General features: G+C 49.6%; 5 protein-coding genes across 9 annotated transcripts in view; 3 read left to right on the forward strand and 2 right to left on the reverse strand.

The window, feature by feature from the left end:
- LOC121365051 (translation initiation factor IF-2-like) overlaps positions 1 to 334 on the forward strand; it is a 765-nt gene extending 431 nt beyond the window's left edge. The window contains exon 2 of the mRNA XM_041488924.1: positions 39 to 334. Within this exon, the coding sequence (XP_041344858.1) occupies positions 39 to 236 (198 nt within the window). The 3' untranslated portion in view covers positions 237 to 334. The remainder of the gene's footprint in view (positions 1 to 38) is intronic.
- The window catches only part of SBNO1 (strawberry notch homolog 1), a 31314-nt gene extending 30896 nt beyond the window's left edge, over positions 1 to 418 (reverse strand). Inside the window, exon 1 of one of the 2 annotated variants that reach the window (XM_041488908.1) lies at positions 341 to 418. The gene's annotated coding sequence lies outside the window, so the exon portion shown is untranslated. The remainder of the gene's footprint in view (positions 1 to 340) is intronic. The other variant, XM_041488911.1, reaches the window with a different exon arrangement.
- Positions 419 to 3083: 2665 nt separating this feature from the next.
- KMT5A (lysine methyltransferase 5A) lies at positions 3084 to 13170 on the forward strand. Of its 2 annotated transcripts, XM_041488917.1 has the most exons (8): positions 4528 to 4735; positions 5043 to 5137; positions 7171 to 7327; positions 8145 to 8358; positions 9032 to 9116; positions 9492 to 9551; positions 10027 to 10217; positions 10941 to 13170. In XM_041488917.1, the coding sequence occupies exons 1-8, from the start codon at positions 4543 to 4545 to the stop codon at positions 11149 to 11151; spliced, it is 1206 nt and encodes a 401-aa protein (XP_041344851.1). In that variant the 5' UTR covers positions 4528 to 4542; the 3' UTR covers positions 11152 to 13170. The 2 variants fall into 2 exon arrangements, with proteins under 2 accessions (XP_041344852.1, XP_041344851.1); XM_041488918.1 differs by lacking the exons at positions 4528 to 4735; positions 5043 to 5137 and adding an exon at positions 3084 to 3772.
- SNRNP35 (small nuclear ribonucleoprotein U11/U12 subunit 35) lies at positions 12699 to 20526 on the forward strand. Of its 3 annotated transcripts, XM_041488920.1 has the most exons (4): positions 12699 to 12833; positions 13359 to 13416; positions 16890 to 16999; positions 19539 to 20526. In XM_041488920.1, the coding sequence occupies exon 4, from the start codon at positions 19542 to 19544 to the stop codon at positions 20331 to 20333; it is 792 nt and encodes a 263-aa protein (XP_041344854.1). In that variant the 5' UTR covers positions 12699 to 12833; positions 13359 to 13416; positions 16890 to 16999; positions 19539 to 19541; the 3' UTR covers positions 20334 to 20526. The 3 variants fall into 3 exon arrangements, with proteins under 3 accessions (XP_041344854.1, XP_041344855.1, XP_041344853.1); XM_041488921.1 differs by lacking the exons at positions 12699 to 12833; positions 13359 to 13416; positions 16890 to 16999 and adding an exon at positions 17539 to 17890; XM_041488919.1 differs by lacking the exons at positions 12699 to 12833; positions 13359 to 13416; positions 16890 to 16999 and adding an exon at positions 18914 to 19044.
- RILPL2 (Rab interacting lysosomal protein like 2) lies at positions 13362 to 19000 on the reverse strand. Its single transcript, XM_041488922.1, has 4 exons — positions 18514 to 19000; positions 17376 to 17527; positions 15042 to 15152; positions 13362 to 14589 (listed from the first exon to the last, which is right to left on the reverse strand). Exons 1-4 carry the CDS (start codon positions 18862 to 18864, stop codon positions 14565 to 14567), a joined length of 639 nt encoding a protein of 212 aa, XP_041344856.1. The 5' UTR covers positions 18865 to 19000; the 3' UTR covers positions 13362 to 14564.
- Positions 20527 to 20548: the final 22 nt, after the last annotated feature.

Genomic DNA, 20548 nt, shown 5'->3' on the forward strand with positions numbered 1-20548 from the left:
CCCCCCCCCCCCGCCCCCGCACGCCCCCGGGCACGAAGTTCGCGGGACAACCGGGGCTCCGCCGGGGCGGCGGCGGCGCCTACCCCGCCCGCCGCGCCGCCCCCGGCCCACCGGGACCCCTGCGGGGGCGGCCGCGCAGCCTTCCCGGGCTGAGGGAGAGAGGGAGACGCGGAGCCGCTCCCAGCACAACGGGTCCTCCCCGGACACCCCCGCGCCGCCGCTGCGGGCCCCGGTGAGGAGCTGAGGGGAAGAAACCCCCGCGGCGGCCCCACAACGCGGGGAGCGGCCAGAGGCGGCCAAACAGGCGCGGCGCCAGGCAAAAGGGCAACGCGGGACTTACTCTCTGTCGCACTCGATCCTCCCGCGGGCTCCTGGAAGTCTCCGCCGCCGGCCCCGCCGCCCGCCGCTTTCTAACTCCGCGCGCTCCCCGCTCGCCGCCCCCCCGTCACGTGACATGCCGCGCCTCGGTTTTTCCCTGCCCTCCGCAAGGAGAAGGCAGCAAGTTCCCCCGTTCCGTGCCCCCAAAAAAGAAACCCCGGCGTATCCACCGTCCTTCAAATAAGCGACGTCCCCGCGGGCGGGCCCCGCCCCAGGGCGGCGGCCGCAGTCGAGCCTTGGCGATCCGGGCCCGGTTCCCGGTAGGGTGGGGGGAGGGGAAGGCGGAGGCGAACGGCTGCGAGCGGTCACGTGACCTATGGGCTCCCGCAAGATGGCGGCTGCCGGCGAGAACTCGGCGGCGCGGCGGAGCTCTCGCGAGATCTCGCGTTTCTCGCTGCATCACGGGGCGGGGGGGGGAGGCGCCGTGCGCGCGCCCCCGCCTGAGGCGGCGTTGGCGGGAGCGGCCGCGGAGCGGCGGGACCGGGCCGGGCGTGGGGCTCGGCCCCGGGGGCTTCGGCCTGAGGGGCACCGGTGTCATCTGAGCTCATCCCCGCCCGTGCTCCCGCTGGTGAACGCGTCTCACTCCAGGCGGCCCCCTGGTCCCGTCCCGTTCCTCCGTTGTTGGCGGCTCCGTGCACCCCGGTGCGGCCGGTGCCACCCCGCCCTGAGGCGCCGCCACCTCATGCCCCTCACGGCGCCGCGGCTCTGCAGAGCTCCTGCACAGGAGCTCCTCCCGGAGAACGCGGGGGACATCCCTGCTGCCCTGCCGGGAATGCCCAGGGGATGTGCTGGCGGATGAGTTTTCCCTTGCGAATGTTGTACAAGCTGCTAACGTGAAACTTGCTGCTGTAAAGAGTGAGTTAAAATCTGGAGACCACTCATGCTAGTTTCACATTTGGAGATTTTTTTTTAGCGCTGGCGACCTCCAGACTGAGAAGCCTTGGTAAAAGAGACAATCTTCCAATAAATGCTTTCCCAGTTGTGTAAGAACATGAAAATTTGTAAGAACTTTCACACAGAATTGAGCCAGACATAACTGAAGTGTGAGCAATCATGAAATTCCTTCAAATGATCAGTACTACTCATTCAATCTTGTGAAAGTTTGCTTATTTTATCATTAGACAAATTTAACAGGGATTAATATAACCAATAAAGGATTAGACAGATTAAGGCTAAACTATTTAAAGACAAAGCAACGTTAATTAAACAGATTTAAGTAATTCAGATTAATCAGTGATGCTTCAGACAGAGAAAAAGACGACAGAAGTGAGGCCAGAGACCAGAAGAACAATTTAAATGGCAGCTTTTATCTTGGTTATTGTCCTCTGCACACTTCAGATGAAGGCACGATGAAATACAGCTCACACACGCTGAATCGAACTTCAAATCTCAGCAGCTCTGTGCAATCGTGACAAGAAAGGGAGGGTTTTGATGGCTTGAGTTGAAAAGGGAGTTACCTGTCAGCGTTTGTGATCATCCTCGACTGCAATAGGTGAGTAATCCCGCTGGTGGAAATGCTGCTTTCCACTGGCGTGGAATTAGCACAGGCACATTTGTCGGCAGGACTCTGTTTCCATAGAATTTTGGCATGTAATTCACGGATCTCACTGCATTTTCTAGTCAGAGATTTTTTTTTTTTTTTATGTCATTGGTAGATACAATTCTGAAGGTAATTATATTTTATAATCTCTGAAATGCAGTTAGCACCTACTGGCATTTTACTCTATGACTTTATAAAATGATATTGCTTAATGTAATACTCAGCAGTTACCCTCAGGGATTGTTTTTACTTGATTTCTAGTGGCTGAAGCACAAATTGTAGGGATTTCATCTTGTGAACGAGAAATTTGTGTAAATGCTGTCATTTATTTTGCAAATTGCAAATATGACAGGTGCTTTGTGAGAACTTGCTCTCAGGTGGGAATATTTAACAAGCCTCTCCTTGGTATATTGGACAGAAAATTAAACTACGAATTCAAAGATAAAATAATTTTTTTTTTTAACTGGATGAAGTGTTCATCTATACCCAAGAGATTTACCTTGACGATTTTCTTCCCTTTCTGAACAAATCAACGCCTCGCTCGCTCTCCCTTCCCTTCCCCCACAAAACAATTTCACATTTCCGCAGTAAAACGTGGTGCTCCCGGCAGCTGCTCATGCGGCACTACGGGCGAGAATATTTAGGTCAGTGGGTTTTAGCGCTGCTTCCAGCGGGAGGGAGCCGCGCTGCTCCCTCTGGATTCCGGGAGCCGGCAGCGCTCTCTCCATGTGCTGCTGCGCGTCCCGACTCACAGCGACCGGCCGCGCTCCTTTGGGCCGCAGCTTTTAGCGTTTTAACTTCTCCTCGTCTCTGGCTTTTGGCTGAGGGGTGATGCCAACATGTTTTGCTAATTCACAGTGTGATCCCAGCGCGCCGGGAGCAGCGGCCACTCGGAGATGACGTTGTTTTCTTTGTTGCTCTGGGGAAGAGAATTCCTTGGCTTCCTTTGCCCTCTACTGGTGGCCCGCACGGCTTCGATGCCAACTCACTTCCTTTGCTAAATATACATATATAAAATAATTATTTAAAATATACAACCCCCAACAGCTGAGCGAAACCACAGTTGAGGGCGTTTCCAGAGCTTTCCCAAGACATTAGGAAGAGTGCTCCCTATTACTGCAAGAAGGAAATCATCTTAGTAATTTATGAAGATTTTTTTTTCCAGCTGCAATAAGTACAGTGCAAACTGGGGTGGAAAAATCAGAGCAGTGTCTGCTCTGGTGCTTTTGCAGAGAGCTTGCAGTACCTGCCTTGATGGAAGAACACCATGGACATGGATGTTCATGGACGTGATGCCCAGAGGATGTCAGCTGGCTGCAGCTTTGAGTTTACAGTAAAACACCCAGTGTGTTTTGCTTGCCTCTCTAAAATTCATGTGCCTGGTGATCGAAGACCCAGATGTAACAAATGTCAGTGCCACGCAGAGCTTGTTCTGCCTTCTCCCAAAGTGCCTGAATGCAGAGATATCACAAGAAGAGGAGGGGGTGGCCTGGAATGCTGTGCTGCCTTCTGGGGCTCCTCTGCAGTCACACTGAATTCCTGTCCTGTGAGCTGCATGACAGCTTAGAAAGGACGAGGCCCCAAGTTCTTGCTTAAGATGAGAAGGGTTTTTTCCTGTTCTTAAGGGAAAGGATGGTTTTCAGCTGTATCACTGACTGGCTGTTTATGTCACTGTGGGAATGCCCGAGAGACAAGAGGCAGCCTGTGGCTGTAGATAAGCCCTGGCTGGGAAGCCACCCCTGTGGTGATAGCGCTTGGGCCAGCACAAGTGCCACCACCCCTGAGCACACTCAGGTAGCCTTGCTGCAGGAGGGTAACACAGATAGGAAACAGGAGTCATGCACGGTGCTCAATGTAAGTGTTCTGCTTATCATGGAGCACCAAAGTCCTGACTTCCACCATGGCATCCACTTGGCATCCATCCAGATCCCTGATCCATGCACGCTTTGCCTCATTGCTGTGTTACTCTTTGCCATTTTACTTTCTGATTTCAAAGTGTATGTGCTAGTCCTTTTGGCAGCTTCTGACCGGGGAATCGATGCTGAAGGCAGTTCCAGCTCTCCTGGTGATAATGACGGCTCTGTCATTTGGCTTTGTAATATTTTAGCTGCCCTCGTTATGGAATGAGGATTTACATAACGTCTTTGATGCTTTAGTGCAATACTGGAGTATTACCTGCTCTCCAGACAAGCTTGGAAGATGGAACTAATAGACTTAAACTTCAACCAGGGAGATCCAAGCTAAGCATTGCATAAAGCAGCCTAATAATTTCAGAGAGCACAGTTTTACAATCCCGCCAGGATTAAGGGTTCCCCAAATCCCCGCTGCGAGGTGGCGGGGGCCGTGTGCCCTGCGGAGAGGTGCAGGAGGAGGCCGCGGGAGGTGCCGGTGCCCCGGCAGAGCGGGCGGGGCGGGGCGGGGGCACCGCGGGCACCGGAGGGTCCCGCTCCCGCGCGCTCCCACCCACGTGGCGCGGCCTGGCCACGGGAGGGGCATGCCCGACCAGACCGCCAATCAGAGCGCTGCTTGTCCTCGGCACGGACCAATCAGCGCCCAGCAAACACACATTTAAACCCTGTTCCCGGGAGCCGCAGCCACCGGGGTATGACAAGGGGGGGCGGGTTATGGCCGCTTGCGCCAATCAGAGGCCTAAGCGCGATGATTGGCAGGAGGTTAAACCAATGGGGTTGCCAAGGGTAACGCGGCGTCTCCCTGCGGAGCGGTTGGCGGCGGCGGGGACTCCGCGGGGACAGTCGGGGCCGCCCGGCGCGGGGGCTCGGGGGCGCGGGGCCGCCGCCGCCACCGCCATGGCTGGAGGTGCGCGGGGCGGAGCGGGCACGAGCGGAGCGGGGCCGGGGCGCGGCGGGCCGGCGGGGCTGGGCCCGCGAGGCGCGGGGCATCTCCCCGGCACGGAAGCTCCTCCTGGGAGGTGCGGGGAGCCGGGGCCGGCGGGACTCCTCCCCCGCGCGGTGTGCGCAGCTCGCCGGGAAGGGGCTGGGCCGCCGCGGCTCGCCCTGCCGCATCCAGCCCTTTAAACATGGCGCAGGCCGCGGCGGCCGGGCGATGACCGCGGGCGGCAGCGCCGGACATGGCTCAGGCGCCGATCTTCCCCCGTTGCTCCTAGGGAAGAACATGCCCAAGACCAGGGCGGGCGGCGTGGAGAAGGCAAGCCCCGAGAGCGCCGAGAGGAAGGGCCCTAGCCGCCCCCGGGCCGGCGGGGTAAGCAGTGCCCGGGCCTGGGCGGGGAGCGGGGCGGGCGGCTCCCGGGGGTCTCCGGTGCTCTCCGCTTTTCCCCGGTGCGGGCGAGCCGGTGTGCGGGCTGTCCCGGGGAGCCGCGGGGCCCGGGCCTTCGGGAGCCCCTCAAATCATTCAGAAATCGGTTAAGTTTAACTACAGTCGGACTCTTTCCGTTTCCCTGTGCCCTATCGCAGACGGGCACTAGGCTCGGCATTCCCTCCGTGCCATCTTCCCCGTCCTGTAGTTCTGTCACAGGCAGCTGGCCGGAGGCCGCTTGTCTTTTTGCCTTTGACTCCCAATGGAAATAGTTGTGGCTATCGCATTAAATCGCGGAGCCCCTCAGCAGGCAGCCTTTGGTGTGTTTTGCTGCGCTGAGAAAATCTCTGCTCTCCGGGGTCTCAAGCCTGGCACAGACAAAGACGTGGCAGCGGCAGCTCGGTTGCGCCAAGAGCACAGCAGGCAGGGAGCTGGGAATGAAGGGAGGAAGCTGTGCTGGAAAAAGAGTTGTTCGTTTCCTGTTCATGGTGTATTCAAAGCCTGAAGGCTCAGCTGGCAGGTGGACTGCTGTTCACTGCTTTGGGCTTTCTCCCGAAATGCCCGTATTTAAACTTCTTATTAAATCTTGAGGACTTTGAAGGTCAGGGTTCATTGCTTGCATTTGTTAAAACAGAGTGTTTTCATAGTATTTCGTGCTTTGAAGCCCCGGTTTTTTTAATAAGCAAGTTTTGCCTTTCATAGGCCTTTCAGAAATATTGAAGGTCAGGGAGTGTCTGTCTGATTTGCTTTTTCTCAGGCAGTAATTGTAATCTCAATCCTTAGTAGTTTATTTGTGGAGTAGGATTTGAGCCTTTAACTGGTCTGATTTTGTGTGAATTATGTACATAGGAAGTTTGTTATTCATGACCGCGTTAATTATTAAAATTATCCTATCTGTTCTATTGTGTACTTTGTTTACTTTTGCAGTGTCTGTGACTGAAATGCTGAGGTATTTGTTTAGTCAGCTATATTTGAGCTATCTTTTTTTAACTACTGGGACCCTTTGTTCCTTGCTTTTCTAAGAAAATGGATGCATATTTTTGTTGTTTTAACTGGCATGCAATGTCTGAAAATTGCTTTTGGTTGAGTCAAACTATAGCCAAAAAAAACCTCATTCTGCCCAAGTTGTATCTGTTTGTCCAGACACTGAGATTTCACGGTTGGAATGTGCCTGACATACCCTGCACAGGCAAGCATGGCCAGGAGGCTGAGAAAGCAAAGGTGACAGGACTCCACTAATCTTTGCTAAATTGGACACTGTCACTGTTGGCATCTTGGAGCCTGAGCCAGTGACAAACCCCAGGCTCTGTGGCGTCTGGCCATGCCAAAGGGTTTTGCCATTTTCCTGACTGGGCTTTGCATAGATTCTTTAATGGGCCTTTCTTGCCATACACAACATTTACACTTTATTTTATGTCATATAATGGATAAAATATAGCACTGTTTGTCTGCCATGCTTTGCTGAGAGGTGTCACTCAAGGTAGGCTGTAAAACTGATTCCTGTGCTGCTCAGTTGAGCATATAATTTGCTACAACATTTGACACCTCCTGAGAGTAGCTGGGTAGCTCATACCTCTCTGGCTGTGAGAGCTCTGTGCTGGACAGGGCAATTTTTGCTGCACTGTTCATATTTTTTTTGGCTTGTGCTCTTTGAGGCTGCCTTCTTCCCCAGGAGCTCAGGCTTGGGGCTTTTTTTTTTTAGCACGAAAGTTCATGCTGTAAAGAACAAGGGTGGAGGCTGGAGTTAGCTATGACTACCCCATCCTGCCACATTTTATTATTTAAGCTCTCAGAGTGCTCAGCACTGTTACATTTTCACTTAGAAATCACAACCTCAGTGAGGGTGATGCTTCAAACAGTGTAATTTGCATCAGCACAATCACCTGTCAGCCCTGCTTGCTGCAGACTGTTGTGGATGCCAGCTTGAGGTTCCTGGAATCTCTGTACTGAACTGATTTTTTTGTGTGGGTCTGTTTTAGGAGAATGTGTTTATTGGTCAATCCAAAATCTACAGCTACCTGAATCCCAACAAAGCTTCTGGTGCTCGCCCCCCGCTTCAAGAAGAAAACTCTGTCATGTATCACGAGGTGAAATGTCAGGGCAACACACTAAAGGAAACCTACAGGAAAGGAGCTGGTAAGATTGAGCTTTGGATTGCTTTTCTTGGTAAATATGCTCCCACCCCCCCAGTTCTGACATTTTCATCAAGAAATAAAAGCAGTGAGGAAGAGCCCGAATTGTGGATGCTGAGTGCCAGGCTTCACAGTGACTAGAAATGGGAGTGTTCTGTAAGTTTATGAAGGGGAAGAAAACCCATCTGGCTTTGTGTTTAAAGGTGCATTTAACAGCCTTGGTAATTTGTCAAAGCACTTTGATGCAAACACTTTTACAAGCAGGTATTTTCAGTCCCATTTGATGCAGGGAGTGTCAGGCTTTCTGGAAACTTGGGGCCTTTAGTTCCTAATTTGGCTCCCCAGTTTTGACAAGGAAGTGAAGATAGCTTTAGCTTTTCCCCCTGCTGAGGCCTTGCAGCTGTGCTGCTTTTCTCCAGTGAGACTGAAACATCTGTCTCAGCAGATGGGACTGTTAAACCTGATGATTTACTCTACATAAAAACGTTATTGAGCTTTAAACCACTCTCAGCTACCTCTGAGTCAGTTGTCTGAGGAGGAGGATGTGGTTGTATTGGGATAGAATGCAAAAAAACAAATGAATGTTGGTTGTGGGGAGTGTAGATTTCTTGTCAGTGCCAGCCCTTTAGCTCCCATGGATTTATCCTGGGTGGCATTGGCCACTTGGTGCCACCATCTGCAGCTGCTGAGCCCCGTGGTGCAGGGTCATTGCTGTCCCTTTTTCTCTCATTTGACAGAGCTCTAAACCACTGGAATTCATTTAAACACTTGGGTATAGCTGGCCCTAAGTTCAGAGCCTTACTCGATTTCCTTGTCACCAGGAAAAAAGAATGGTGGCAAAATAGTTGAAGGTGCTGTGAAACCAGAAGACCAGAAGGATAAGGAAGGTGGGTGCAATCCTTTGGTGCCCTCTGATCAAAACCAAGAAACCGTGGAAACCCAAAAGACTCCCCTGCCTGCAGACTGTGCTGAGGAGGCCAATGCAAAGCCAGCTCAGAAGAAGATGGTTAAAGCAAAACGAGGACCAAGGAAAAAGTAAGTGATTTGTGGGATTGTGAAAGGACAGCTCTTTGTTTTCTCAAGAATGTCATGCTTTGAAAACCCTAATATAGCATCTAAGTACCTATTTTGCAGAGGACTTGTTTGTCTTGAAAGCAATGTTAATGTGTTCTATTGTTCTATCAGAAGTGAAACATTTGCTGGTCACCTATGGAAAAAAAGATAAATTAATGAGCCATTAAGACCTACTTTCCTGTGGACAAATGGGAATGTGTCTTGTCAGAAACAGAACAGTTGGAGGCTTCCTGGCTGAGCTGATATTCTTTCTCTTGGTATCAGAGTAATGTGACCTAACATTAATGAATTCCTTGCCAAGCAGTTTTCATGACCTAAATTTTCGAGTGCCTTCTGGCAAGGCACGCAGGGGGCCCCAGACTTGTAATGTGACCTTCAGTTGATTTCCAACGACATCTCACTTGTATTGTTCAAGAATTAGTACTGCAGTAATGGAAATAGTGTGGAGAGGAAAAGGGATGTAGCTGTGGCTTGAAGCTAAGAGTAATGATAAAAACCACTGATTCATATTGATCACCTTTCAACTTACCAAGCTCAAATAAAAATTTCTTGCACGTACCTTTGCTCTGGCGGTGTAACTTTAACAAATATTCTGAAATGTGTGTGTGTGTGTTCACTTTTTCTTCCTCCTTAGAACACAGGGAAGAACACCAAACCGAAAAGTGACAGATTATTACCCAGTTAGAAGAAGTTCCAGGAAGAGCAAATCTGAATTGGAGGTAGTGCTTCTTGTTAAAATGACATGACTTAAAACATGTCTGATTAGCTGAAAATTTGGGGAATTGTGTAACTATGGTTTCTATTCCAAATGCAAATAATGTTGTGCACTTGAAGTATTGTTAAGAACATGCTTAAAATTTGGAAAGTCTGGTCCAGCTTAAAATTTGGAAAGGCTGGTCCAGCTTAGAACAGAATCTAGCTGTTTATGTATTTTGGGGGGCAGAAATCTGTTTTTCTGCTGTTCAGTTTGTTGGAAATATGAGATGGTTTGGAACAATGAGTGTCATTGGTGGGTAATTTCCTTCCAGCTCTAGAAGAAGCTACAAAAGCTATCAATAATATTGTGGTTTTGTTTATTCTTGTTTATTCTGCAGACTGAGGAAAGGAGGAAAATAGATGAGCTCATTACAAGTGGGAAGGAAGAAGGGATGAAGGTAACTGCAGTGCCAACCTAAGTGGTCATGTATTGTTTATTACACAGTATCTTGATGTTAATCTGTTTAAACAGAGTGGCAGAACTCAGTCTCAGGACCCTGCAATTCTCTGGAAATGAAAACTGGAGCACACAGTCCCTCCTTTTAGTGAGCAGTGTTGGTCTCTGAAGGCTGTGTCTGTGCAGCCTCAGTTATAAATACTGAGGGGGCTTTAAGGTCTTTACAGAAATGCACTCCTAAGTTCTTTGATTGGAAGACTTTGTGTCCAGCTACCCAGTCACTCACTGTGTCCCAAACTCATCCTGCATTTCTTCCACAGTGCCATGCATTGTGCTTCTACAGCTTTGTGTGCAGTACACACAAATTCCCTTTTGCAGCAGTTTTTTAATGACAAATCATTTCCTAGTAATCAGCATATCTGCAATGATGTAAATCAGCTGGGAAATGAGAAAGTATTCTCTTTTCAACTCAACAGATTGATTACATTGATGGCAAAGGGAGAGGAGTAATTGCTACTAAACATTTTAATCGAGGAGAATTTGTGGTTGAATATCACGGGGATCTCATCGAGATCACCGATGCCAAGAAACGAGAGGCTGTGTATGCTCAAGACCCATCCACAGGCTGCTACATGTACTATTTCCAGTACCTCAGCAAAACCTACTGGTAAGCTCAAGTTTCCATTGATAGAGGCTTTAAATGCTGCTAATTCTTTTCTTGTTTTCATGCAAATTTTTTGGTTTTAATGGGAACTGTGAATTATGAAATCTTTTGGAGCACTGATCCATGGTCTGAGAGCCTCCTGTACATCTGGGCTATGAGGAATGGTAGGTGACTCAAAGCCCTCTTCTTTGAAGTACAGCACAAGCTATGTGGAGAGTTGCTCTGCTTGGATGAGGCTTGTACTTCTACGGTGGTCTTCTGCCTAAATTTATCCTCTTGTAAAATGGACTCCTTTATCTGAGTTGCAAGGAGTTGGTTTGGGAAGCAGGATGGACAGACTCCCTGGAAGAGAAATGTTTCTTTCAACTTTGACTGGGTGTCCTTGTTGCTCTAGTCTCTGACACCCACTTCAGCCTAAGCTTTATAACTTTTTTCACATCTGGATTCTGCTATTCCTGGAAACAGGCAGCTCAAACAGTCCAAAGATTTCATTTTCTGGGTTTTGTACTAACTTAAAAATCTCCCAGACTTGTTTCAGTTTCCCTGCCTTGCCATATTATGGCTGTCTACTTAATCATGGTTCTGTAATGTGACATGATAACATTCTGTTTCTCCTTAATTTTTCAAGACTTGTGTGCATTCCTCCTTTGTGTGATTTGCCTTTTGGGCTTTGCCCACAAAGCCCCTGTCCCAGGCGCAATCCGCCTTCTGTTCTTGCTCTTTCAGTGTCGATGCTACGAAAGAAACGAATCGCCTGGGAAGGCTCATTAATCACAGCAAGTGTGGCAATTGTCAGACCAAGCTGCACGACATCGATGGTGTGCCTCATCTCATCCTCATAGCTTCCAGGGACATTAAGGCAGGTGAAGAACTGTTGTACGACTACGGAGACAGAAGCAAAGCTTCCATTGAAGCTCACCCGTGGCTGAAACACTAATTCATCTTCTTGTTTTGGGGTTTTTATTTTTGGACTGAGTGTTCTACAAGGAGTCAGTGCATTTTTTTTTTTTTTCCTGCCCTCACTTCCCTCAGCTTTCTTAGTGGATGGCTTATGGTCTTCCGAGCTCCTTAAAAACTGCCTTTTTGCTTTGCAGTATTTAAATACCTATTACAGTTTTCCAGGCAGGCTTGAATAATTGATCTTAGATTGCCAAAACTTTTATATCATAAAAGAAAAACCCTCCTTAAAATTCGAATGCTTCTGCATAGTGACCAGTGCCACTTGAGCAGCGAAAGACTTGCACAGAAATTTAATCACTGGGGTTGTGCTTCTGCTTTTGCAAGGAAATCTCACGCCCCTCTTTGGGGTGCTGAACTTGGCTTTATGACAGAAGTACTGCTGTACTCTGACTTGGTCATCCAGTGGCTTGACTGCCTGTCAGACTGTTTTTCACAGCCCAGTGCTGACAGGCTTCTCTGAGATGGATGCTACTGTCATTCTCAAATAATTTGTGGTAGGAATCCACTTTCTCCTGTGTCATACATTCTGTTGGCAGTGAACTTCAAATGCACTGGCACTGAGGGAAAAGGATGGTCAGATTGACTGCTTCCTTTGGAGAAATTACTTCCAGCCAAATGAGGATAAATTTTGATAAGACTGGGTTGATACTGATTACAGATGTGAAGATAGAACTTCACAGTGAGAATTAATATTTGACATTTACTTATTTTCTAAACTTTGAGAAGGTACCTTTTTTACAGTCGATGGCTGATTCTTGGAAGTGTCTCCCAGAGGATTTTAAAGAAGTAAAACCTGTCTCCAAAAAGATTTTATATTACCTTCCTATGCTAATTAGCCACATCAGAAGCTATTTATTTACTGTGAATGCTTGAAGTAGAGCATAGTGGTTCCAAAAATAGGAGTCATCTTCATATGCAGCTTCAAACTGTAGTGATGGAGTTCATGCAGTGAAGAAAGTAGATTCCTTATTGCCTGGTCCTGTAGGTCTGTCCAGCACAGCCTGGTCCCACTGTCTCACATGGGAGTCGAGCTCTTGGCATCTCGTGGATGTTTGGATGTTTCTGTTGGAGAGCCAAATCTGGGATATAGGCAGGCAATACAATGCAGGTCCTTTATGTTAAAGAGGAATTCTTACCAGTTGGAATTTTTGCCAAGGCAGGCTTGGCATGTGTGTAGATGAAAATGGCTGTGAGCCATCAGCCACGCTTGCTGCTGGAAGATGTCAGCAAGGGATCTGTGGCTCTGTTAATGTCTTCTATTCCTCATGTCTTGAAGGCTGCTGCTGTTCCAGCTGAATGCCCTCTAGACAATCTTATGCTTGCCTATGTGATAGGTCAGATAGCAACAACATCCTGGTTGTGTGCTCCAGCAGCAAGAGAGGTGGCTTAGTGATGTATTTTTTAAATTAAAAACTTGAAGACAATGTCTCTGTAAAATAAAGATTATATTTATTATTGATGAAACGGCTGCTATACTACCTGTCTCCATTGCAGTTTTTTGAGCATTTTGAAAGAAAGCTGTGAAAATCATTAGCTGTTAAATGCTTTATATTATTTACTGCTTCACACAAGGCAAACTCGTCAGAGCAAGCCCTGGGTATTTTCCCATTTCTGAAGAATTAACTGGAGACCTGTTACATTACATGTACTGAGTTTCAGGTAAGCCTCACTGGTAAACTTGTCTGAGTTGGCACTGATTTTTCTCTGGTCTCAGTAACAGAGACCTCAGCAATGTGTACAGTATCCTGTTAAACTAGAGCACTTCCCATAAGTCAAAGTTGGAATAATTTTTTTTTTAAATTTTATTTAAACATTTACGTGTTCTCTATCAGGTTGAATAGCTTAAAACCTCTGTACTTCAGCATCACTTTTGTAAACAAGAAAGGGGAAAGATCTCCCTGTTTTACATAAAAAGAAAATGTCTTCTCTGAAAGCTTAACCGGTAATTGAGTAGCACTGCGTTGGAGGATGGAAATAAAGCTCATGTTGCACTGCATCTGTATCCTTTACTTTTCTAGGCACACATACAGAGATCTAGAGATCTGTCTCTGTATTTCTCACAGCAATCTGTCATTTGGGTGTTTATCTCTGTGCCTCACAGGAAGGCTTCATCTTCTAACAAGGTGTCACAGGGAAAGATACCCTTGGGTTGGGAGCTAAACTGCTTTTTTTTTTTTTTTAAAGGAGATTGGAAAATACATGCCTGGATAAGCCATAGAAGAGGATGGAATTCAGATCACATGTAAGCACCTCTCTTCAGCTCAGAGGTGCATCCTGGCTCTTGCTGATTGATTGTTTAGTTTCATTTTTTTTCTCTGCCCAAAGCCTCTGCTCAGGCCGTGCAGTAGCTGCCTTCCCTGCTGCCATGCTGTAGAAAATACACAATGAGGGCATGGCCAAGGCTTATTGATATTTTGAATATGGCAAAAGGGACTTGAGTGGTTCTGTGCCCTGGCTAAAGCAGCTGGCTCAGGTCAGCCAGCTGTGGTGTGGCCTTGCTCAGAGCCAGCTGTTCCTGGCCTCGGAAGGGAGGCTGCAGCTCTGCCTTCTGCTGAGCCCATCCACATGGTGCAGCTGAGCACATGTGTCAAGTGCCCTATATTTTTCATGCTGCCAGTGTAGGAGAGGGAATCAAAAGACTTCAGAGCCTGCTTTTATTTCTGGAGAGAGTAAGATCACAGTTTGATACCTGTCACTGCTTCTTTTATGTCTGTTCAGACTTCTGCTCTGGATATTCTACCTTTCTAAATGGAGAACCTAATTGGTGTCTTTCAAGCTTCTTTTCCCACTCCTCTGTTTGCCCTATATGCTTCCACTGGTGCTAAATCTCATTACTGGGGCCAATACACAGCTTGTGGCAGGTGATTGAAAGAACAGAGCTTATGCAAAACAACTCCCTACCACAGGAGACCTTCAGCTGTCAGAAATGAAATGTTTGGTGCATCTGTTCCAGTCTGAGCAGTTGCAGCAGCTTTTCTTCCTTTGCTGTGCTTTCTTCCACTGTTCATCTCACCCCCAAACAACCAATTGTGAATGGCATATCTCTATTACCTTCATCTTACAAAATCATTTGGGCTGAATGTTTTGATAGCTGGACAGGATAAGTATGCTGTAGTACAGATCATCACAGGCACTTTTAATAAGAATAAACCCCAGCTTTGTATAAACATTTTATTTTCTACACGTGGATAATGTCTGACAGTAAGAAATACAAAAAGTGTCTGTTTCAAACAGTTTCTGAAAAAGCAGAGTAAAATCTATTCTGAAAGAATATTATACAACATAATTTTAATGAGATTGCTCATTCTCTACAGTAGGAGTGATGCTGCTGCTTCCAGTCATTGTCTTTCCCAGTGCCATTCTCAAAAGCAGCAAAGTCCTTGAGGATGCTCATTTTCCATGTTTAAAAGAAAACCTAAAAAAAGAGAATTCAATAGCAGAAAGGATAACAAGGAACAGGCAGGGAGCTGGCCCTGTCAATGTGCTATTTTGGGGGACTTTAGGGACAGACCCTGAGCTTGTGGGTTTTGTGTACAATGTAAACAAAGCCTGGGGCCAGCTGGGGAGCTCCCACAGCACAGCCCTGAGGGGCTGGCAGGGGAGGCAAGTATTGAATCATTTTGCTCAGGAATCTTGTTTTTCCTAGGAAAAAAGTGACTCCCTGCTTGCCTGGGTGGAGGTGGCTTTCCTGTGCAGTGCTTTTTCCCCAGGAAGAGATTGCTTTATCAGGTTTTTAACTTTACATGGAGAGTAGCAAACAATATCCAGCCAACCAGGCTAAAGTTCAGCATCCACCCCTGGATTCACTGTGTAAGGAGTGGGCCATGTTCTCACAAATTCTGCCCCAAAAGCTGCAGACAAACTTACAGCCTTTTGATGATTGTCTTCTCTTCACTGTTCTTTCTGGTGCCAGCACTGCTGCCACTGGCTTCCTTGTCCAGTTCTTCAGTTTGGTCCCTTTTCTGTGAGATGATCCCACTGGGAAAATAAACGGTTTTGTTTATTTTTTGTGGGTTTGTGCAGAGTGTGACAGTGCATGAGTTAGACCTCTCACTGGACAGGGGTGAATGAGTGTTCACAGGACAGGGATGGCAGCTTGCTTGTACTGAACTGAAAATAATGAATTATTATCCCTAAATACAGCAATGTAATGGTGCCAGGGTTATGCTTAGAACACTAAAAAAGTAACAAGCTGACTTCTCCACAGAGAAAAAAATGGCAAATCATAATGGGGGTGAAGGGGAAGTGTAATCACACTTGGATTTGTGCAAAAGTCCAAGGGTAGGAGGATGGTGTGGACACAAATGGTGAATTTCTGCAGGGGTGGATGTGTGGTACCTCCAGCGCAGCCACCCAGGCTCACACCAGGCCTGGGCACAGATGGGAGATTCCCAGCTCCCCTGTTCCTCTTTCCACCCTACAGAGGAGAGAAGAAAGGCTTTGCCTCAGCTCTAGATTTCACCATCTCACATCAGTGTTTCTACACTCCAGAAGCTGTAACCGCCTACTCCAGGCAGCAGTTTTGGTTTGACCAAAGGGTGTTTTCCCTGCCTGGAACAGGGTGAGATTTTCCCAGCCTGCACACTCTGTTTTCACAGCTTGTCCTGAGCTGACCTCAGTCATTTGGAGAGCTCAGAGGATCAAAGCCTGTGACTGCAGGCGAAGAGTAGCCAAGCAACACTCAACTGGATTCAGAAATAAAAACACAGAGCACTTCAAAACTGGTGTGACACCAGGCATGGGGTAATTCTGAGGCAGACTCCCTTGGATCAATGAGACAATGAGCTGTTGGGTGACCCTGCAGAGCTCTAACATCTGCATAGGAACTTCTACCCAGAAATCATGATGAAAAATGCAGCCCCCAAACAGCACCAGTCACTCTGAGCCAGTCTCTGAGATGTTTGTTACCTTGTTATGCAGAGCTTATTTCCAATGTGTACAAAGCATTTTAGAACATATATTTATCCTCCTGCACAATTACTCTTTACTACAATTACAATTAGGATTTTATGTGACTGTTTAGAGGGAAAATGGGTTTTGGCTTAAGCTGTAACACTGTATGAGGAGATAACCTCACAAATTACTCGACCTGAAAAGCAGCCCTGCCCTGCTCTTGGTGCACAGCACTGTGACTCAGATCACTAAAAACCTGAAAACATTCCCACTGTTAATTTTTTAACTTGGCCTGTACCAAACTGTGTAACAGCTGGGAAATCAAAGCAAGAAGCCATTCCACTGCTGCACAGCAAAGCAGCCAGCTGAGCTGGGGAAGTGGTCAGGCAGTTTGTAAATTCTTGGATTGAAGTGTAACTTCTTGGCTTAACCTGCCTGTTACAGACAAGGCAAAGGGCAGGCTCGCTGTATCCAGGAGGGTGCTGCTGAGATGTCCCAAATGAAACCTAATGTGCTCAGATTAATCTTCTAGATGAAGAAGAAATTTCTTGACCCAAAGAGTTTATAATCCAACCTGATGAGAGGGGGCAAAGGTTGGGAAGGAGAGCCTTTGGGGTGAATGAATTTGTAGCACCAAGATCAAGACTCTTCCCACATCCCACCCTTTGACTCACACTGACTGTCCTTTCAGGAACGACCAAACCCTTCTCTGAAATCACTTGCTTTGCACAGTGCAAGGGCCTTACACAACCCTCTGCTGGCCGTCTTAAAAACCCCACAGATTGTCATGAATGATGAAAGAGCTCAATATTCTGTTTCTAGGTCAGTGTCACACCCCCGTGGGAGGGAAGGACCGGAGATCAATCAGCATCACGCTGCAGGAGGAAGGAAACTTTGACTGAAGCTGAGCTGGAAACCCCCCGTGCTCTTTGGTATGTAGTGTGGCTTTAGACACAGTGTGTGTGCAGCTGCTGTGGCTGCACAGATGAATTCCTGTGCACGAGAACCCAGCCTGGGTGTGGAATGGGAGGAACTCTGCGTAGGCTGAGAGTGGGACAGTTATGGGAATGGGCTGAGAACTGTGCAGAGGAAAAGGGAGTTTGGTTTTTAAATCGTGTTGCATAGACACTTCATTGCTCCCCCAGTTTTCTTTGCTCACTTGTATGCTCTGGGGAGCACAGGGCTCACTTACATACCTGGACAGTGCCTGTCCTGACCTAGGGGTCCAAACCTGCAAGACTCAGCTGATAAGCTTCATGAAGTACTTGTTATTAGTAGTATTAGTTCTCTGCTGACTTCAAGCTTTACCTCTTATAGCACTGTAGCTCCTCTTGCACCACCAGAAGCTGAGCTTTCAGCTGGTTCCTCTCTTGCAATACATCTCGGAGCTCCTGTAGCGTGAACCGGGGCCGGTTGGGGTCTGTGAGGTCTATCACCATTTGATCTGGTCCAAGGCTGGGCTGTAAAATAAACAGTGGTGGATCTTGTAACCTCTCAAAAAACTCAGCATTCAGAGAGTAAAATATCTGGATTTTATAAATGTGGAATTTTTAGAATTGGTATGAATTCATCACAATCCTGATTTTTTTTTTCCCCCAAGCAGTTAAGTATAGTTCTTCATATTTTTGTATTCCCTTAGTGACTGTGTTCCCCAGCCAAGTATAGGCCACAAACTGTGACAAGATCTGACCACAGTTAAAAGCAAAGTCTCTGTCCGGAAGAGTTTGCAATTTAGTTGTCAAGATGCTTTTATCAGATTGTTCTCAGATGATGAGTGAGGCTGAACCATCTAATGCCACACCAAAATTCCGTGTCAAAGAAAGGTGAGAACTGAACTCTCCTTTTTTGATTTAAAACCTTTGTAGTAATCAAGACATCAATCTCCCTCACAGGGGGTAACAAAGCCTCAGTGTTTGCAGGCAGTTGTCTCTATGGGGCCGGTGCTGTGCAAGAGCTGAACGCGGTGGGTTTGCACTCTCTGAACTTTGTGCGTGACTGACCCAACTTTGCTGGGTCAGTCACTGCAGCGAAACTGCAGCGAGGAATCCACAGCACTGCGAGCACCCCGAAGGAAAGAGCTTCCAGGCTTTCATGGCCAAAGACGGGAAGTGACTTCGTGAAACTCGTCCGGCTGACACAAAAGATACCACGAGTATCGGCCGGCCCGTCTGGTGTGGCTCTGGGTGCGCTCCGCGACCCGCGCGTGGTGTGCCCGTGCTGGGGAAGGAGCCCGTGTCCCGTGTGTCCCGTGTGTCCCGTGTGTCCCGTGTGTCCGGTGTGTCCCGTGTGTCCCGTGTGTCCGGTGTGTCCCGTATGTCCGGTGTGTCCGGTGTGTCCCATGTGTCCGGTGTGTCCCGTGTGTCCGGTGTGTCCGGTGTGTCCCGTGTGTCCGGTGTGTCCGTGTGTCCCGTGTGTCCGGTGTGTCCCGGCCGAGTCCCGCACCCACCTGCGGGGCGCTCCCTCGGGCCGCCGCCCGCAGCTGCTCCAGCTCCCGCCGGAGGCTGTCCCGCTCCCGCCGCAGCTGCTCCTCGGCCACGCTGCTCTCGCTCACCAGCGCCTCCAGCATCTCCAGCACCCTGACGATCCTGAACTGCAGCCGGGCGCGGGCGGCGGGCAGCTGCGGCCCGGCGCGGAGCTGGAGCAGGTCCCGGCCCACCACGGAGGAGATGTCGTAGACATCCGCGGCCGTCAGCTGGAACGGGCTCTTCTCCAGGGCGCTCTCCGGGCCGCCATCCTCCTCCTCATCCTCATCATCCTCCTCCTCCAGCTCCTCCTCCCCGTCCCGGCCCCGCTCCATGCCCGCCGCACCCCGGCGCTCCCTCCCTCCCTCCCGGCCGGGCCGGGCGGCGCTGCCGGCGGAGCCGCGGGCGGAGCGGCTCCTCCCGCCCCCGGCGCTCCCATGGCGGCGGCCGCGGCCCCGCGCCGCTTCCCGCCCTGCCCCTTCCCCTGAGGAGGCACCGCCCGCGCTCCGCTGCCGGTAAGGAACGAGGGGCTCTCCGGCAGCCCCGGGAACCGGCACTGAGGCCTTTCCGCAGCGCCACGTCCGCCTCGGCGGCTCCGGGAGCGGGGCGGGGGGACTGCGGGCTTCGGGAGCGGGGAAATGGGCTGAGATCGACCCCGGCGGGAGCGGCTGCGGCTCCTCCGGGCCGGCGGAGAGCCGGGAGAGCCGTGTCCAGCCGCGCCGGGCGGGTGAGGGGACAGGCGGCGGCGGGAGCGGGGCTGAGGGGCCTCCTGGGCCGGGCCGGGCCCGCGGGGAAAGGCCGGGCCCCTCAGGCCGGGGTAGGCCAGGGGAGGATGCGGCTCCCGGCACGGCTCTGTCCCGGCATGTGGACTCGAACAACAGCGACACGGCTGGTTTATTTTCGTGTGTCACACTTTGGGGGATTTTCGGATGAACACAGTGCGGCGGTGCTGGAAGCGATTCTTGGCGGGCTGTTCTGAGCCTGTGCCGTGTGCGTTCTCCCCCACTAGACAATGGCTGACTGGGCCCCCATAGCGAAGGAGTACGACCCCCTCAAGGCTGGCAGCATCGATGGCACGGACGAGGAGCCCCACGACCGGGCCATATGGCGGGCGATGCTGGCGCGGTACGTACCCAACAAGGGCGTCACGGGAGATCCTCACCTCACCCTCTTCGTGGCGAGGCTCAATCTTCAGACCACAGAAGAGAAGTTAAAGGAGGTTTTTTCCCGCTATGGAGACATCAGAAAGATCCGTCTGGTTCGAGACCTGGTCACGGGATTTTCCAAGGGTTATGCGTTTATTGAGTACAAAGAGGAGCGTGCGCTGCTGAAGGCCCACAGAGATGCCAACAGGCTGGTCATCGACCAACATGAGATCTTTGTAGACTTTGAACTGGAAAGAACTCTCAAAGGATGGATTCCCCGGAGGCTTGGGGGTGGGTTTGGAGGCAAAAAAGAATCCGGGCAGCTGCGGTTCGGAGGACGGGACAGACCTTTCCGAAAGCCTATCAATTTGCCAAACATGAAGAATGATTTCTATGGAGAAGGATCATCAGAGAAAAGAAACTGGTCTCGTGAGGGAACGAGGGACTGGAGAACGAGGGACCGGGACCATGAGAGGAGCAGGGACAAACGCTGGCCAGAAAGGGAGAGGTCGTGGGCTTGGGGTGACAGTGAGAGAGACTCCAAAGAGGAGAGGAGCAGGGGGAGGGAAAGGAAGGACAGAGACAGGAAGGACAGGGATAGAGACCGGAGCAGGGACAGAGATACCAAGAAGCAGAGAGATGATGATAAGCACCGATAGGTGACCGTGCCTTGTCCTTGGGGTGTGTGACCTACCCTTATGGCAGCTCGGGGCTGTGACAGCATTCCCAGAACAAGCTGTGGTGTTGCACCTTGTGCCTGTGACTCTGCTGCCTGCAGCTCTCCATGGTTTGGTTCCTGCTGCAGTTCAGATGTGTGTTGGATTGTTCTTTAGAGAAAATAAACTTTTGTATTATTGTTTTTGAACTGGTGACT

This window comes from Pyrgilauda ruficollis, unplaced genomic scaffold (genome assembly GCF_017590135.1).
Source record: "Pyrgilauda ruficollis isolate IOZ18807 unplaced genomic scaffold, ASM1759013v1 scaffold9, whole genome shotgun sequence".
In the NCBI taxonomy this organism is placed as follows: domain Eukaryota; kingdom Metazoa; phylum Chordata; class Aves; order Passeriformes; family Passeridae; genus Pyrgilauda; species Pyrgilauda ruficollis.